The 20,798-nt window shown below is 33.9% G+C and overlaps 1 protein-coding gene across 1 annotated transcript in view; it reads left to right on the forward strand.

Annotated features, from left to right (window-relative positions):
* Window positions 1-17,933, forward strand: part of LOC114338956 (protein deltex) — a 78,844-nt gene extending 60,911 nt beyond the window's left edge. Inside the window, exon 7 of the mRNA XM_028289579.2 lies at window positions 1,417-17,933. Coding sequence (XP_028145380.1) covers window positions 1,417-1,747 — 331 coding nt within the window. The 3' untranslated portion in view covers window positions 1,748-17,933. The remainder of the gene's footprint in view (window positions 1-1,416) is intronic.
* Window positions 17,934-20,798: the final 2,865 nt, after the last annotated feature.

A 20,798-nucleotide genomic window follows, 5' to 3' on the forward strand; every position in this document is an offset into this window, starting at 1 on the left:
TGATGGTACTTCAATCCTTACTACAAGAACAATTGGTATTAACTTTTCACTTTGCAATTAAACTTGAGACGTTGAATAAGTCTTCATAATTTATTTGGAAATCAATCCGCCATTTCATGACACTGACCTACTCCACAGCCACCGTTCAAGTGAAGTCTCGCGTCTCGCCACTTCACAGAGCAAAACGTCAAATTCTCGGCACACGAATCAAATTCACCACCAGAGGCGTAGAGTACGTTCCATACTCTGAAGTGTGACGCCACGTAAATATTTATTTGCGAGAAAATTAGAGAATTTGAAAGAAATCAACAGAAAATAAATTATAAAAATAATTAAAAAGTTCAAAACTGATTTCGTAACGTCAAACCGTTACAAGATTAGAGAGCTCCTCTAGACACTGCATAAAAATTACTCAAATACAGTCGAACCCGCTTATTGGAATAGCCTTCGTGCCAAGTAAAAATATTCTTATAACCGGGATATTCTAATAACCGATCGTTGGTAGCTAGCCGAAATAAATGTATCGAATGTACGTAATGATAGTACATAACTATGTTATCATGTATATGTATACGGTTTTAGGTCTTTTTATGTCAATAATAGATACAGTAGTGTAACTATTAGATACTTATTTATTAAAAACCAAATTGCATTATATAATGTGGATACATAGAGGAATTAATATGAAATGTATACAATATAAATATAGATGTGTAAATATTTTCTTATTAAAATACATATAAAAGAGTTACTTATTTTGTCTTGAAAGAAAAATAATAGGTGATTGTACTGTTTTTTTTTTTGTTACATAAACCACTAATTAGTTGTTGCTCTAAATTATAGAAATTACAAAAATTTCCATTGGATTGTACCCCTTCAGAAAACTTCTTACCTACGAGCGGTCAGGATAGCAGATTAGCTGTTTCTAAAAATGTTTTTATGTCAGGCAAATGGGCGGCAATATGTAAAGAAATTTGCAGACAAATGAAATTATTTTATGACCTGTGTCGGCGAACGATTGAATTCGTACTCATAACAAAGTAATAAAGTAATAAAGTGTAGGTATTACTTGACAAACCCCAAAAATATATTAAACAGCACTAAAGGCCTTCGAGGTCTTTGTCGACAATCCGTAATACCAGACATAATTTAAATTTTTAGGAAATTGTAGGTAAAAATTTATTCGTTGATATGAAGAATATTCTATAAAGCGGTACCATCTTACTAAATCCTATTCCAATAAACGGATAAATATATTAAGCAGTAAATGGAAACGTTTCGGGACCTCGAATTTTTATTCCATAATCCGGGGTATTCCTATAAGCGGTACTCTAATAAGCGGGTTTGACTGTAGTAGCAAAAGTTTTGTAAAAGTTAATGTTGTCAACTCTTTATATTCAACCTATATTTTTTCAGCATACAGTCTGGTATCCAAGGACCTGATCATCCCAACCCAGGCCGTGAGTACTATGCCGTGGGCTTCCCCAGAGTGGCATATCTTCCCGATAACCCCAAAGGTAAAAAAGTTCTCAGGCTATTGTACACTGCCTGGCAACGAAAACTCATTTTCACGGTAAGTAGATCCCACACCACGGGCTGCGAAGATGTAGTATCATGGAACATTCCGCACAAGACTGAAATGGGTCCTAGCACGAATAGCCACAGTTATCCCGATCCAAATTATTTAAATAACGTGATTAGGGAGCTCGAAGCATTAGGCATTGTAGAGGAAGAGAGTAAGAGGTAAGGTCGGGTCGTGTTGTTGCAGGCCTTCTATAATGAAATTTGTATAAAATAATATCAAAAGTAACTTACAGTTGAGGCAATGAAGCAGTAAAAAGACCAAAACCTAGCAAATGTTTGCAGTTGAATTCATCTCAATGAAACTTATTGTTTTCGATTCGTACGACCCTTAGGAAATTTTATGAACTAAAATGATGATGGCGAAATGAAAATTACAATATTGAACAAGGAAAATGCATTTTCCAAAATGCTTTTCGAAGTGTTGAAAAATGATAAATTTGTAAATCATAAATAATTGACGGAAATGTGTTGAATATTACTACTCGGGGAGTTTTGGGCTCACTGAATAAAAATATGACGAGGATTGTCTCCGAGACACCTGGTGTCCAGGATGTGCCTCGTCTCGAAAATTCGATACAAAATCAATGAAAACTCATTACTCGTAGTGGTGAGTGGGGTTTGAGGACGCTGATCACGAGTATCCCTAATAACACCAAACATTCCATGTATGTTCCTAGAATGTACACACAGGACATTGAAAACATTCCTGGAATGTCCTCAAAACACAAGAACGTCCCCTAAATGTCCCAGGAAAGTCCTGTGTCAGCATTTTAAACATTCCTTGAATGTCTTGTTGGAACATTCCATGAATGTCTACGAATGTTCTTTGGACATTCACAGTATATTTTTTAGACATATTCCCTGGATATAGTCGCTGATGTGACATAATACCTCCAATTTGTTTTTTCATGAGTTTTGTAAGAGAGACTAAAAAATTTTTTTACAGTCACCTCCTGTTTTCATATGATATTTTTTGACATGTTTTGTAGTAAATTCAACTATCTATTTACTACAAAACATGTCAAAATTTACATGTGAAAACAGGAGATGACCCTAAAAATGGTTTTTCGTCTCCCACAAAATTCATGAAAAAGCAGATAGGAGGTATTGTCACATATCACCGACGATATACCAGAAGTATAATATGTGGCCATACCAATTAATACATCCTTGATAAATATAAACATTTTTATTGCACAAAATCTTGTCATATATTTTTTCCATAATCATCACTACGATAATGATTCATTGTATTGAATTGTACATTACAATTACAATCTGGTCATAACTGACCAATGAGCAATTTTAATTTAGCCTAAATTACTACTGTTCCTTAAAATGAAGAGCTTACCCCATAGCGTCTCTTATCTAATCTAACAAGATCGTGCACTATTTTAACATACACAGGCACACAAGCACTATGCTCTGCTTTTCACTATCACCTATCACTCAAACTAGTTCAAAAGGCTTTGTCCTCTTCAATCTTCTAGTTAGCCCAGTAGTATCGAGGAGCTGGATTTCCTCAATATTTTCGTACTTATGAAGTTCTTGCTCATGACTTCCTGCCATCTTCTTGATGATTATATCCAGGTTCCATTTCTAGGTCCTTATTGAAATCACTGTTTGTCACATACCAATGAGCATCTAAAATATTTCTCAGTATTTTGTTCTGGAATCTTGTATAATTTTTATATTACTTGGTCTAGTAAGTACACCCCCATAGTGGGCATCCATAAGTCCATACAGGTCTTAATATTTCCACGAGGAAAAATTTCCTGTAGTTGGCTGTATACCATTACAAAAACATAAAATCCTTTATAAAAGGTATATTTGTTAAAATCCCTACACAGGGCTACATCAAAGACAGAACTAGTTTTCGATCGGTTGACCAATCATCATCAGTGCAATCTTAGAATCTACATGCTAACCACCAAAGTAAAAATATATGGGTAAAAACCCTTTACAATTGATCCGTCATCGGAACATATGACAAAGATGTGAATTATAACATGGATGAATAAAATATCCAATGTTTTTCACCCGAGGTACCAATGAGCTCTATCTGACAAGTTCACATCATGGCTGTACGGAAGCAAGTGACTTGCAAGTCACAGGTTATAATATGTATAAATAATTCGTTTCATAAAGATTAAAGATTATTGAAAAGGGATTTTAGATTACTTACATAATTGTTTAAACAAAAGAGATCCAGCCAGAGCAAAATGGCAAAACTAACATACAGAACAGCAAAAATAGCCACTAATTCTAATTCTAATTTCCATTTTACATCCAATCATAAATTTTTAGGTTATCATGATCATGAAATGTGAAAATGTGATGACCACGTGGCACGCGATCCTACGTACATAGAACACGCGCGGCAAATTTGAAAATGAACGCAAATTGAATAGTAAATGGCCTGACTTAAAATATAGGACATTGGTAGTATGTTCATAGAATGTCTTGTGGTAACATTCCACCAATAATTTAATCAGATGTTCACCGAATGGTCCTTGAATGTCCAGGACATTCAAACATTAATAGAACTTTGATAGTACATTCCTGGAATGTTTTGTGTTGTTAGGGATCATGGCGACGATGGTCTCTAACGGACCTGATAACCAGGACGAGTCTCGTCTCCTTAAGTTTTGTGAAAATTAGATACAAAATCAGTGTGCAAAGACGTTAATCGGGGGATTTTGTGGTCGCTGATCACGAATATCATGATTGCAATGGTCTTCGATGCACCTGGTGACCAGGACGGGCATGGTCTCATGGGGTTTTGTAGAAATTTGATACAGAATCAGTACAAACTCGTTACTCGGAAGTTTTTGGAATCGCTGAATACGAATATCATGTCGACAATGGTCTCCGTGATAACTGGGGCCTGGGGGAGGAATCATTTCCTGGAGTTTTATCTAAATTTAATACAAAATCAGTTCGTTATGGGTACCAGGGGCCCCTGAGAGCATTGTCAACATTATATTCGTGTTCATCGATACCAAAAAACTCCAAGCAACGAGTTTGCACTTTTTGGTATCGGAGTTTGCATTGATTTCGCCCACATCAAAACCACCGAGTAACAAGTTTGCATTGATTTTTTATCCAATTTTCATAAAACTCCAGCAGATGAGGTCCATCATGGGTACCAGGTGCCTCGGAGACGATCGCTGTTATGATATTTATGTTCAGCGAGCCCAAATACCTCCGAGTAGTAATATTCAACTCATTTCCGTCTACTATTTCCGAATTACAAATTTATTATATTTCATCACTTCTAAAAAATGTATTTTGGAAAATGTATTTTTCTTGTTCAATAATTCAATTTTCATTTCGTCATCATCACTTTAGTTCACAAAATTTCCTAAAACTCTTGCGAATCATATGCAACAAGTTTAATTGAGGTGCATGTTTATTGCTTCATTGCCTCACCCATTATGTAGCTGTTCTCAATTCAATGCTCATTCGTCAGATATCAACGTCTGTTACTATAAACTGAAATGTTTTCAGTCATTACTAATGGTAGGTGAGCCCAAGCGAGGATTTTTGCAGTCACTCAAGCGCGTCAGATTATTACATGGGGAGAAACCTTGTACCCTGAAAATGTACCTCATATATTGGCTCTTAATGCAGGGGAGTTCGTTAAGGGGGTCCGAAAAAAAATCTATCCTTAAAAAAACTCGAAATCATCAGAGTAAGATAAAGTAAGCTAAGTACATGCACAACAGTGTATATTTAAAAAATGTGACGATTGGAACGGGGCGTAAGGAAATGGGCGAGTCACAAAATTTCACAAAAAAAGCGAATATTTCGCGAAATGAACGTCAGAGAAAAAACTAAAAAATACGGAAAAGAGTTGAGGTAAATTTAAAATTTTAAATAGGAACGTCGCAATATTTTGCGAAATGAACATCAGATTGAAAAACTGAAAAATACACGTATTCAATATTTTTGAAAAATCTGTCGAATGACACCAAACACGACCCCCACGGTGATGGGGTGGGGGGTTACGTTAAAATCTTAAATAGTAGCCTCCATTTTTTATTGCAGATTTAGATTCCTTACGTAAAAATAAGTAACTTTTATTTGAGGCATTTTTTCGAATTATGGATAGATGGCGCTATAATCGGAAAAACCGATGTTGGAAATGGAAAATTAAATTAAAAAATAATAAGTCCCCACCAAAATGGAAAACTTAACTTTTTTGGTTTTAGGACCTAATCTTCACAACCCTGTAGGTCCCCATACCATACGCTCGAGTAACTGCAAATTTAGCATATTTGGCTCCCCTACTATAAGATATCTTTGAATTAGAACAGCAGAGTTCGATTAGGATATTGTAATGTGTGCATATATCTTAGATATTAAAACAATATTCGTGTCTTCCAAATATAGCACTTTTTTGTGGAAAGCACATATTTTTATATCAAATATACATTGTAAATATAATTGTAGTACAGAACAGAAAATTTATGAAATTTAGAGTTGTTACAATTATTCACTCATTTTGTTGTTGTGTTGATATTGTATTGACATAAGTAATAATTTATTTTTTTAAACCGATAAAACTCTCATCATTCTGTCGATATGTATAGCCGAAACACTTAGCTACAGTTCAGTTCCCGAATCTTTACCCATGCGTCATCATTTAAAACATACGAAATAAGTCGGAAATTTACTAAACGCAACAGTAAGTGACAAAAAGTGGGTATTATTCCGATCACGGGTTATAGTATAAAATTTGACGTTATCAAATAAATAGAATGTCAAATTTAAGCTTTGCTTTAAAATTTTGGTGCATAATTACAGCTACATTTGAAATAGCTTAATAAATTCTTTTATTATCATTGATAAATAAATAAATAAACAATTTCTAAAAAATTTGATAACATTTTCTTTTTGTTATTTTATTCGCTTTGGCGGAACATTAAACACAAGCATTCCTTAACTGTGTCAACAATGAGGTCATTTGCACGTTGTCAAAATTTATCATAAAATAACATAAACTTATCATAAAATTTCTAACTCCAATATAAAATTAGTTGTGAAAACAACTGTTTGTATACTATAAAAAACTTCAAAATGCAAAAATTCGACAAAATAAGAGCAAAAAATTCAACAAACTGACAGCCACAAAAGTAAACAAACCAAAACGTCAGAAATTGTACTTAAAATATGTGAAAACATCCCCAATTGTCTTTCTTTGTACCTATCTCTTTTCAATAGGGCTTTTCATTCACAGTCATTTGTTTCTAGCTTGTGTCATAATGTCATATAATCCGTGTATATTAATATTATACACAGATTATACAACATATGACAGAAGCTCGAAACAAATGACAATCGATGAAAAGCCCTATGCCCTGAGTCTATAGTTTATTTTATAACCAGGAGGAGTAAACTAAAAAGACAGATTCACACCCAAGAAAGTCACTAGAATAATCACCAACTACATCTTCTTTTTGGTTGATCATGTCGGCCCTCGACGGTAATCCATAAATATCACATTATATTAATACGTCGCTAAGAAGTTCTAAAAACGACTGCTTTTTATATAAAAGCAGACTAAAAATCTAAAAATTAAAGGAATAACGCAGAAAATACAAAAAATCGCCGATATAACCTATGAAATGCCAATTGCGTCAAAATTTGATAAAGGTCATTAGTGTCAAAATTTTATAACAGTGGAGTAAACTTGCCTGCGGTTGGACCAATTACAAACAAGCATTACAGCGTGGTAAATTTGAATGGCTCCTCTTGCTTTAAAAACAAACCATAGATCGTTCATAAAAACAACATGTGTTTTTACTTAATAACAGGCGGCAGCTGGTTTGTCATTAGTTTCATGCGTGGAAGAGAATGATGCTAGATAAAAAGTATGTGTTTTATCTCGCCAGATATTAATGACGCACGGGTAAAGACTCGCGGACTCAACTGTACATCGTTTTTTCGTGTTAGAGAAGTAAAATTTTATTTTTCAATTTTTTTTAACTATGAGCTTCCAGTAATGATTGTAATCAACACTAAAACTAACTGTGATGAATATACTTTGTAATGTTTTTTAAGAACCAGTACTATTGTATTTTTAAGTCTGATAAATATATTTTTTAGGTAGGTAATTAATTTGGAATACTACAGGGTGTTTGGTAAAGAATGGGTCATAGTCACACCCTACTAAATTATGTTAAATAATCGTTTCTGGTTAATATCAGAGGCGTACGACAGGGGAAAGTGGAGGATTGACCCTTCCCAAATTCTACGCCACTGACGTAATTGCTATTTTAGCATAATTTTTAGATTTTCCAATACTTTCTTTTCAATTAATGTACGCTTCATTCGTAACGATAAAGTCATTAGTTTTCGACATTTTTTAAGTTAAAAATGAAAAGGCACAGTTATTTTGATTAATGTATTATGCTCCTTCGTTTTTAGCTTCAAATATCTCGAAAACTAATCGGTTTGTCGTTACGAATTAAGAGTACATTATTTACATAGAAAGTATTGGAGAATCCAAAAATTGCACTAAAATAGAAATTCCGCCAGTGGCGTAGAATTTGGGAAGGGTCAACCATTCACGTTCCCCAGTCCTACGCCTCTGGTAGTAGCCAGAAACGTTTGTTTAACATAATTTAGTAGGGTGTACAGTACCAGCACCACTTACCAAATTTCGTGTTATTATCCTATGCTTATCAGGAAATATTCAAAAATAAATAAAATAAAAGTTTAACTGACACCCTTATTTCGGTTACTCTCAACTTTCGTACTAAGGTAAGTTAGCTTAAATCGACCTATTTTAAGCTCAGAAATCTAAGGTTTAGCTATGGCCCATTCTTTACCACTCACCCTGTATATAAAAATATAGTTAAGACTAAGAAAAAACAATTCAATAAAATATTTGTATCGGTAATTTCCTCGAAAATTCGTTGCACGTCATCGATTTTAGCGTTGTTATTTTTGCACAGCGTTGCCATATTGTCGGGTTAGTAGAGAATTCAGTGTCATCTCTCAATGAGAGAATTCAGAATCATGATCAGTGTTTGGCCCGTTGATTCATTAACAGCAGATCTATAGGCTATTGCGAAGAACGGAAGGTACTGGTCCCAGCCTCGCTGGTGATTGGACACCATCTTTGTCAAATACTTACTTATTCATTCTTATTCAGTCTTATTCATTCGCTCTACCATTCCATCCGATTGCGGGTGATAGGCCCGCGTATGAAAAAAAAGTTGATTAATAGCAAGCTGAAAATTTGTTAATAGCTTAAGGGTGTCTAGTCTAGTGAACAGGTTAAAAATTTGGAACGGTCAGACCACGAAAACGGCACATGTATTTTGTCCGACAGAACAGACTTAAACTCTTCGAACAGAGATTAAACTCTCATGCAAAAATCAGACTGCTATTTATCACCAAATGGGCGTTTTAATGAGTGGAACATGTAGAATATGTCAAATGACAGGAATTATGACAGGTGATAAATAGCAGTCTGATTTTTGCATGAGAGTATAATCTCTGTTCGGAGAGTTTAAGTCTGTTCTGTCGGACAAAATAAATGTGCAGTTTTCGTGGTGTGACCGTTCCAAATTTTTAACCTGTTCCACAATTAAAACTGCCCCTGTTCCAGTGTTCTCATATACCAAAGTTTATTCGACTAGACACCCTTAAGCTATTAACAAATTTTCAGCTTGCTAGTAATCAACTTTTTTTCATACCAGATCCAGACCTACTAGTATATCCCAGATTCCCTGAAGTAAATAGTTCGAAAGATCTCAAAGTTCCTTCCTTGGTCACTATGGATCTCCAGAGGCACTCCTAATCGTCTGATGTAGTCTTTGATTACCACATCGTCAATAGTGGCGGCATTCTGGCCTGGGATTGCGTAGATATCAACTCATTTCGTGAAGTAATCCATTACGACCAAAATGTACTTGCATCCATTAGCACTTTCTGGAAATGATCCCGCTATATTCATGGCTGTTTTTTTTAAACAGACTTTAAATATTGTACTGTCTCATAGAAGCCTTTCTTTTTCGGTAAGGTCCGTTACTCGTAGCACAGGTAGTACATTTCTTACACCAGTCCTTTACATCGTAGGAACTATTTATCCAATAAAACCGTTCCCAAATTTTCTTGTAAGTGTTCTCTTTACACCAAAATACCCTCCTGATGGACTGCCGTGTAACTGACGAAGTACTTCGACCATTCTGCTCTTTGGACTCACCGACTGTGTTCTCCTGGCTGAACCATCATCATTTTCCAGTACTCCTTTAAGCAAGCTGTGTTCCAAGATAAAGGAGTCCCTCTGGATCATAAAGGAGTCCCTCTGGACCATTTTAAAATAAAATAAAAATGTATACCATTTTTATTCAGTTGCAGTGCGAAGGCAAAACAATCTTACTTTTCAATTAGAATACGGAGCGCAGTCCAGTCCTCTGAATCGCGATTTTCGTCTCTTATTGCAGCCTCATCGGAAAGAACGTAGGCACTGTTCTCCATACCCTAACTGACCAGCGCCGAGAGTTTTTCCCACCCATTGCAACCGAAGTGAAGGTATTAGGTATTAGGTCATCTGGCAATTGAAAGATGAAGTAGTTTTCAATCCTAATAGCAAAATTAATAATATTGAAAATATTAAAAATATTACTAAAAGATTTTTTAATTGAAAACTTATTGGTACATTTTCCTGGTGACACCTCCAAGGCTTCTAATTTGCAAGCCAAATGGATGCTGCAGTGAAGACAAAGGGAAGGAATTCTACACTATGCAATTCACATCCCCCGTCTGCAGCTTGGTAAAGTTCCAACGGAAAATGCACCTGGTTACTCTACGGAGTAATACGACTATAAAATAAAAAATAAAAATGTATACCATTTTTATTCAGTTGCAATGCGAAGGCAAAACAATCTTACTTTTCAATTAGAATACGGAGCGCAGTCCAGTCCTTTGAATCGCGATTTTCGGCTCTTATTGGAGCCTTATCGGAAAGAACGTAGGAACTGTTCTCCATACCCTAACTGACCAGCGCTGAGAGTTTTTCCCACCCATTGCAACCGAAGTGAAGGTATTAGGTGACTAGCGTCATCTGGCAATTGAAAGATGAAGTAGTTTTCAATCCTAATAGCAAAATTAATAATATCTTTCAATTGCCAGATGACGCTAGTCACCTAATACCTTCACTTCGGTTGCAATGGGTGGGAAAAACTCTCGGCGCTGGTCAGTTAGGGTATGGAGAACAGTGCCTACGTTCTTTCCGATGAGGCTCCAATAAGAGCCGTCAATCGCGATTCAAAGGACTGGACTGCGCTCCGTATTCTAATTGAAAAGTAAGATTGTTTTGCCTTCGCATTGCAACTGAATAAAAATGGTATACATTTTTATTTTTTATTTTATAGTCGTATTACTCCGTAGAGTAACCAGGTGCATTTTCCGTTGGAACTTTACCAAGCTGCAGACGTGGGATGTGAATTGCATAGTGTAAAATTCCTTCCCTTTGTCTTCACTGCAGCATCCATTTGGCTTGCAAATTGTAGAAGCCTTGGAGGTGTCACCAGGGAAATGTACCAAGAAGTTTTCAATTAAGAAATATTTTAGTAATATTTTCAATATTATTAATTTTGCTATTAGGATTGAAAACTACTTCATCTATCTAACATTTTAAAATAACTTAAAAAGCAGTTTTATTCATGAAATAATCTTAGCGAATTACACTCGAACTCTTAAAAATTACCGATTTGTTTTGCCCTCGTGACACTTTGACATTGTCCTCGTGACAAAGTTGCATTTGACAGTTTTGCCCTCGTGACAAAACTGCCAGAGTGTCACTCGGGATACAAATCGATAATTTTAGTGCTCTCGTGTAATTACTAAGAATTGAAGCGTTTATTTGAAAAACAACACTTGTCCAAAAATTAAAATTTTGGCAAATCAAGAAATACTTCCCAGACATTTGTTGTTTTTCTAGAACTATCCAAATGTTGTATGTAGTTTACTCCAGAAATTTGAGATTTTTACCCAACTGAATGTCAGATGGATAAAGAAACTACTATTCTACGAGAAGAATACATAAAGTCGAATTTGCGAAAAATGGACATATGTTGATTTTCAAATAAACGTTTCAATTTTTAAAATTTGGTGTACTATAACGGCATAGAAATGCCATTAATGACTTGCAGCGGACTTGAGAGGAAATAATGTATGTATGTATGTTTTTTTATGGTTAACTTATATCAAATATTTATTTTTAATATGCAATTATTTGACACAAATTCTACTTTAAAATTAGTTTAGAGTTGCAATAAAGAAAAAGCTGTTATGGAAATGGACGAAGAAATTTATTTATAAAATCAAACTCTGATATACAGGGTGTCCCGAAAAGAATTGTCATAAATTATACCACACATTCTGGGGTCAAAAATAGTTCGATTGAACCTAACTTACCTTAGTACAAATGTGCTCACAAAAAAAGTTACAGCCCTTTGAAGTTACAAAATGAAAATCGATTTTTTTCAATATATCGAAAACTATTAGAGATTTTTTATTGAAAATGGACATGTTTAATTCTTATCTCAGGAACATCTTAAAACAAAATTATAGTGAAATTTGTCCACCCCATAAAAAATTTATGGGGATTTTGTTCCCTTAAACCCCCCCAAACTTTTGTGTACGTTCCAATTAATTCATTATTGTGGTACCATTAGTTAAACACAACGTTTTTAAAACTTTTTTGCCTCTTAATATTTTTTCGATAAGCCAGTTTTTATTGAGATGCGGCTTCTTTTTCGATATATTTACGTAAAAATTTTATGGGGGTTTTGTTCCTTTAAACCCCCCTAATGTTTGTGTACGTTCCAATTAAACTATTATTGTGGTACCATTAGTTAAACACAGTGTTTTTAAAACTTTTGTCTCTTAGTCTTTTGTTCATAAGTCACCTTTTATCGAGATGTAGCTTCTTTTTCAAAATATACCTAAAAATGTAAATTATAAATAAATTTTCAGATTATTAACAGGTATTAAATAACCGTACTTAACCATATACAAATATGTGGTGGATTCGACAAATATTCAAAATATCTCGATAAACACTGGCTTATCGAAAAAGTACTAAGAGGCAAAAAAGTTTTAAAAATAATGTGTTTAACTAATAGTGCTACAATAATAATTTAATTGGAACGTACACAAAAGTTTGGGGGGGTTTAAGGGAACAAAACCCCCATAAAATTTGTATGGGGTGCACAAATTTTACTTAATTTTTTTTTAAGATATTGCTGTAGTAAAAATGCCACATGTCAATTTTCAATAAAAAATCTCTGAGAGTTTTCGATATATGAAAAAAAATCGATTTTCATTTTGTAACTTCAAAGGGCTGTAACTTTTTTTGTGTGCACTATTGTATATAGGTAAGTGAGGTTCAATCAACCTATTTTTGACCCCAGAATCTGTGGTATAATTTATGACCAATCTTTTCGGGACACCCTGTATATACGGGTTATATTTATAGATGATCTATATATAGTCGAGGAAATGAAACTGAAAAAATGGGAAAACCTCGCAATTTTTTCGTCCAGCATTGATTTGTACAAAAATTTGGGATTAGGCTCATTTCACCCTCTAGTTCATTTTCTATATCGAGCCGTTGTACGCTTTTGGTTTTTTAAGGTTGAAAACTACCCCTAATTGTAAAAAATTATTAAATATCATTTTTAACTTTAATATTGTCAACATTTGTTTCTTATTAGTTACATAATGATTATTTTATGCTTTAACATATACTATCATAATATTTCAACCCTTAAAACCACCCTTGTTGGAGCTATATATAAAAAATTTACTTATCCTTAAAGAATAATTTCGGCTTGCATCAATTTACATCAAAATTTGGAATTAGGATCAACTCACCCTGTACTTCATATTCTATATCATGCTCAAGGGCGTTGATTATTTTTAGGGGTGTAAACTACCCCTGATTGTCAAAAATTATATAAAAATATTGTAAACTTTAATATGAGTAAAATTTGGTTTTGATTGGTTAAATAATGATTGTTTTATGCTTTAGGATATAATATCATAATATTTCAACCCTTAAAAACCGCCCTTAATAACATTGCAATTTTTATAAGTAGATAATTTAATAGATCTATACAGAAAAAAGTAGAATTAAAGAATTACAAAAACATTTTTTATTTACACAAAAATACGAATTTACAAATATGTACAAATACAAATAGTTTTTTAGTCATCTTTCAGTATACGAACCGGTTCTGTGGTATTATATACATTGAAAATGCTCTATAAGGGGACTGTTCGAATTTTTCGAAAAAGTTTTTTTTAAATGGTTTTGTAGGATTTTTGAAGAGCTATAAGACTATGTAAATTACAGTGGGTGATCATATTATTAGAGCCACCTCAGAAAATTTTACTTTTGTTTAATAATGGTATGTCAGTTTTTTTAATAATGGATGCTATGTTTCTGTTGGAGTGATTAGTATTGAATATTAAAGTTTTTATTTCTGCTATTTTCCTTGGTGAGATGTCTGGTATGATGCCCATGATGTTCTGGTACCACTACTGTAACGAACGCGCAAAATTCACAAAAAATAGTATATGCCTGTCAGAATATCACTAGAGAGCAATGGAAACTAGCAAAGTTTATTATAACTCTAATCACCAAGAATACAAAATAATAGGCACACGAGTTGCAAGCTGGGCTGGGCAGCACTGACAAACAATGGCATCTGAGTCACGCCTTGCCACACGTGCGTATTGCCACTATTGTCAGACTATTTATTGCACTTTCATAAAGTGTAACAAGACAGCCATATGGAGACAAATACATTAATATATGATACAGCTCAACTATATATACCCTTCCTCTAAATCATTGAATTTTACTAGGTGGCTCTAATAATATGATCACCCACTGTAAATTCCGTAAGATCTCTAAAGCGGGCGACTCACACGCCTGCCGCACGGGCAATCTTAGAGTTTTGGTCCTTAAATGTGATGTGTGTAGTTAATTAGGAGCAATTTTCTAAATCGTCTCCTAGACAGGGCGACAGGGGCTCCGAACCTTCCTAGCTCCCTAGATCAGACCCTGCCGCCCTGCCACTTCACACGTGTGTAGTGTGATTGGGCCAATTTGATTCAGTTCGTACATAACCAGAGCACTTCTCGAGCATTTATGGCCTTCCGCATCAATTAATCTTGTTTTTTTATTATTGGTGTCACCATATCAAGGAGCTCTTCAAAGGAATCTATGTCTATTCGCAAAAAGTTCTTAAGATCATCTACTTCCAATTATTGCATGACGTTCATGTGGCGCAAATCTTCTCTTTTCTGTAGCCACCCCTTCACCCAGTATCTCCTTTTTTCTCTTTTTTTTTTTGTAGAACAAGGGAAAGAGTTAATTTATGCTACACCGGGACGTGGACGGCACGGCGCGCAGAATAAAAGAAATCACCCGTCTCGTCCACGTCCCCGGTGTAACATAAATCCGGCTTTAATGATACACGAATTTTTTGCTGTAATGACAATATTGGCGTCATCTTCTTGATTTAGCGCGGGACAACTCGCACTCACTTGCACACTGAACCTGAACAGTAAAATAAAAAAACATCCAGGGACGTGTGTAGTAAGCTTCCTAGATTGCCCCATCAGCCGTGCGGCCTAGGTTGCCCCTGCGGCAGGTGTGTGAGTAGCTCACTTTAGTTTTTAATTGGGGTGGATTTAAAGGGCTCGAATAAGGGGGTGTTTGCTCGCAAATAGACAGCATATATCTCGCTAACTATTCACTGTAATGAAAATATATGCACAAGAAAATTTTAGTTATTAAGCTTTAATTTAGTAGGTGATCATTTTTTTCGTATCTCCAGTATTTTCGGGATATTTTGAAGAAAAAGGTGAAAAATACGAAATTGCAAAAAATCAATTTTTCTTTAAACCCCACTTTTTCTAAAATTAGGCCTTTTAAATGGGTCAAACTTCTTGCGTGTATTGATAATACAAATATAAAAGGAATTACGGAAAGGTGAAGACCAATTTTTAATTAGGTGGGTAGTTAGGGGGTTGTTTTCACTAATTTTTTCGTAGAGAAAAGCAGGTACCGACATTTTTTTGATCACAAGTCCCTCAATTTTTATGCTAGAAACGTTTTATTATTTTTTTGAAAGGTCTAATTGTATACTTGAAAAAAGATTTCCCGTTATTTGGCTTTGAATATTTCAAATTATGCGTTTGACGAAAAACGCTAACCTTTAACATGTCGTATCTCGGTTTTTGTTGGTCGTAAAAATATTACAGAAAAATAATTTGGTTTACGTTACTAAAAGACACAATTTTGATATCTACGGTTTTTTGATTAAATGCATATTTTTCGAGTTATTCTCAAAAAACCCTCTAAAAAAGTCGATTTTTTCGTAGAAAAACTATTACTTTGAACCGCGAATAACTCGAAAAATATTAATTTTACGAAGAAAATGTAAAAAATATTTTTTTCTTAGAATCACATTTTACATCGATTTACATAGTTAAAATGTAATAAAAAAATTCCCACCCCCGAGATTGGGTGGCAACCACTCCCAAGGTTTTAGCGGACAGCGGCATGATATAAAAAATAATCCTTGGACTATTCCCTACCTTCTGTGAAAATTTCAAATAAATCCATGCTGGGCGAAAAGATTAGAGCCAAAATGCTTCATTTTCTAGCCTAATAAAATAATTCCGCAAGGAAAAAAGTTTTCCTCTAGCTGACTGTATGCTATATATCACAAAAAAATTAATTAAAATCCTTTATAAAAGGTATATAATTTATAAATTATAGTTATTGGCTCTGAGCTTCGCTGATATCGCCAACTAGCGGATTACTAATGCAACTTTTGCCGGAAATTTTTAAATTTATTATTTAATTTTTATCGTGTAATATTTAAACGCAAAGAAGTAATTAAATTGTAATCGATGGTTAATATTAGTAAGTACAAAATTTATGATTCATTATGATTATTTTTTTAAGATTTTTCTAATCATTTTGACGTTCTGTTGATGAAATATTGGTTCCCTTCTATAATATAAAATTAAAGATTTTGTTGGAAAAACCCGCTTTTTCCGGGGAAAGTTTTCGTCGAAGTAAATCAGAAAAAACACGTCTCTATGCAGAATTTAATGGCAGTGAATTTTTATTTGGGTGTTTTTGGTCTAAAGTTAAAATCTTTGGAGTAATAGAGCAAAAATTGAAAAAAACACGATTTTCGAGCGCCATTTTGTTTATAAAAAAAGTAGCACACTATCTGCGGACTTTGCATATCTATATTATTAATACATACAATAATAAGATTCGATTCTAGCAATAAAATTGCTGGTAAATAACTTTTCCCAAAAATGGCCTATTCTCCGATAATCAGCCCAGACTAATAGAGGAATATGTAAAAACGGTATTTTAACGTTTTCTACACTAAAATATGACGAAAAACTTGTTTTTGAATCAAAATAACTTGTTATTATGACATGACATAATGACATTTTTGAGTCTATTCTATTAAAAATAATTTTTTTCATTGATACTTTATGATATAACACAAAAATTTGTTTAAATAAATACCAAATCATTGTAAAATCGCTAAAAATGATATTTTGAGAAAAAAAGAAGACTTTTTGGACGTAAATGCTTCAGCTTGAGCTTATTTGCAGGTTCCGCATAAACTATAACCCAAGTTTCAGACAAATCGGAGATCCAAAAGTTTTGTCCGAGTGACATGGAATGTACATTTTAGAAATCATTATTTCTTCCGCAAGTTTCCTTAGCGCGGTTTCACACACTAAGAATTTTGAACGTGCGATGGCTTGAAACGTTTGGTGAAGGGAGAACGGTTCTCGAGCCACTATTGGAATGTCATCATGCATTTCAACCATTTACGTTTAAAATTCTTAGTGTGTGAAACCGCGCTTATTCTTAGTGACATATGGTAGTGGTAGTCTAAACGTGGCAGTAATAAAATGAATCTAACTTCATTTCCATGCAGTTTTTTGTTCTTCAGTGGGTTATAATGTATTTTTTTTTATTTCGTGGCAATTTTTGGTCGTGTGATATTAGGTTTGCAATATACGTTTCAATTTTGTATTTTAAAAATTTTATTTCGTGTATTATTATGTTAAGAAATTATTCTCAGTTTTGTTTATATTTTTCGTTTATTGTTTATAGCATTATTTTCTCAATATATTGACTTTATAGAACAGTATTGTATCCTGTAGAATGAAGTAATTATGAATGAATGACATGTACAGGATACTTGTTTAGTACAAACTATTTTAAGTAGTGTAAGATTTGTGTTTCATTCCAAATAATAAAGAACTGAATAGTAGTTGATTTTTTTTTAAATATCCTTTCTGTGTAACACATCAGGACGTAAACTGTCATTTGTATCAACCTCCTGAACAATCTATCGGGTGATTGACAATAGGTTTGTTCCAACACAACGAAAAACTGTCATGTAACGATCACGCTCCTGCGCAGTAAACAAAGTACATTCCTACAAACAGATGATCGTTCATCGCATCGTCCTTTCGATTGTATACAGGGTGATTGATTAGTAGGGTAAAGCTCAATAGCTCCGCTATAGTAATAGATAGCAGTAAAAGTTAATAACAAAAATTTTAGCCACCTTTGAGCTTCACATTACAAAATTAGTTAGAATGTTACAGGGTGTTCGATAACACAGTGGCAGACCTAATTTATGTTTTTTTTTAATGGAACACCCTATATTTTATTTTAAATTCGAAATCCTGTTAACTTCTCCATCACAAAAATATAAAGGTTTGTTATGTTATACAGGGTATTTACAAAGTTATAACCAATTTTATATGAAAATCATAAAAAGTTCAACTCCCTGTATAAATAAAAATAAGCAAAACAACAATGGTTTATTAATGCCATATTTTTTAACGTATTGTCAAAATTTTTAAGAATGGTCGATATTGCTAACTTTCTTTATATCAAATACAGGGTGAGTCAAAACGCAAGTAGGAGCGTAGGTACATTATTTTCTTTGTAATTTTAAATGGAACACCCTGTATTTTATATCACTATTGAAAAGTAGCATTACCGTACTTTAATTTTTAGATAACATTCCCTATGTCTAAATTTATTAGTTTTCGAGATATTTTCATCTTTCAATGAACCAGTAGCGTGGCCACCCAAATCACCAGAATTTAATAAACTGGACTGATTTTTTTGGGGTTACGTTAATAATGAAGTTTATAAAATACCTCCAACAACAAGGGATGAGATGAAAAATAGAATACAAAGTGTATTTCGATGTGTTAATTTACAAATGCTCCGTAGAGTAAGTAGCTCATTCAACGATCGTTTTTAGGCGTACATATATGTGTTAGGAGATAATTTTGAACACCTTATGTAATTCATCATCATCATGGCTTATTCACTCCTGGCGGAGTGTTTGCCGCCCTTTTGGGCTCTCTGATTCATTTGTTGCGGAGAATCAGTCCGCTGTTGTCTTTTATTATTATAGCAGCGTGTGTGACTTGGCTTTGTCTACAACTTTTCTCCATTATTTCCGGTCCTGACAACGCTCCTTCCAATTGTAGATTCTCAGCTTCTTTATGTCTCCTAAGACTTGATCTCTCCATCTTGTTTTGGGTCTTCCCTTTGGTCTCCCTGTTGTTGGTCTCCAGCCAGTTACTCGCTTTAGCGTAGAGTCTGGGTTAGCTCTTTCTGTGTGTCCCAGCCACCTGAGCCTCTGCGCCTTCACGAACTTGATTATGTCTTCACCCTGGATGACTTCTTTAATTTCTCTCTAAAATTTCTAATCTCATTTCATCTTTTTGTGTTAGGCACATCGTCTCTGCACCATAGGTGATCACTGGCCTGATTGCAGTCTTGTAAATTTTTAATTTGGTTGTTTTACTAATGTGTTTTTCTTTCAAGAATTTTTGGTAGTTCCAATAGGTTTTATTACCCAGTAGGATGCGTTCATTTATTTCATCCGTTCTATCATTTCTGCCATTCACCATCACTCCCAGATATTTGAAACGGTGTACTCTTTCAAATGTATATGCTCCAAGCTTAATTTCTTTCTCGATGTTCGTATTCTCTCTTGAGCACTTGAGGTATTTCGTTTTGCTTTGGTTTATTACTAGCCCTCTCTTCTTTGCTTCTTTATCTAATATTAATATTATATTCTGCATGGTTTTTAAATCTCTAGTAACCAGTGCAATATCGTCTGCATACGCTATCAGTTGGGCTGAAGATTCAATAATTGTTCCCCTAATTTTGGCTGCTCTTACTGCACCCTCTATGGCAATGTTAAATAATGTTTTTGATAGGGAGTCTCCCTGTCTGACACCTACCTCCATTTGTACTTCATATGACGGGCCTTCCCTTGTTAAGATTCGTGCTTTGGATTCCTTCATCGTCATTTTCGTGAGACTTACTAGTTTTTCTTGAATGCCTAGTTGCTTCATATCAATAATTAGCTCCTCCCTTATTACACTGTCAAAGGCTTGCTTGTAGTCAATAAACAGTATATGTAGATCTATTCCATGCTCGTAACTTTTTTCGACGATTTGCGTTACAATGTGTATTGCATCTATTGTTGACTTACCTTCTCTGAATCCATGTTGGTATTCACCTATTTTTGTTCTCGTTTCTTTTTCTATTCTTTGTCTGATCAAATTAGTTAATATTTTGTACATTGTATTTAATAGCGTGATTACCCTGTAGTTAGTGCATTTCGTCTTGTCACCTTTTTTAGGGATTGGTGTTATCAGACCGCAATTCCAGTCGTTCGGCATGCGTAATTAAATGTAATTAAATATTAAAAATAATTTATTAAAAGTAGCTTCTAATTTTTTCAAACATGTTTTTTTGCAAAATGTATTACTGATAAACTATGTTTCGTTCTTTATTTGTTACATTGTTACATTTACATACAAAAGTAGTGTTTAATTGTCTTCACAAAATATTGTATTTTGTGTTTGTGTGTTTTTTTTTGTAAAATTTATTACTATTTTTTTTTGTTTATTTGTTGCGTTTACATAAAAAGATAGTTTTTAATTGTTTCAAAAATGTTGCATGTAGTGGTTGTGTTTTTGTTTGTAAAATGTATTACTAATCAATTATTTTTATTTCTTTATTTGCTACAGTGTTACATTGATTACCATATTGATAATCGGTAATCTTCAATTGTCAATTCAGTCATGGCTTACTT

The sequence above is a fragment of the Diabrotica virgifera genome, chromosome 3 (genome assembly GCF_917563875.1).
Source record: "Diabrotica virgifera virgifera chromosome 3, PGI_DIABVI_V3a".
Lineage (NCBI taxonomy): Eukaryota > Metazoa > Arthropoda > Insecta > Coleoptera > Chrysomelidae > Diabrotica > Diabrotica virgifera.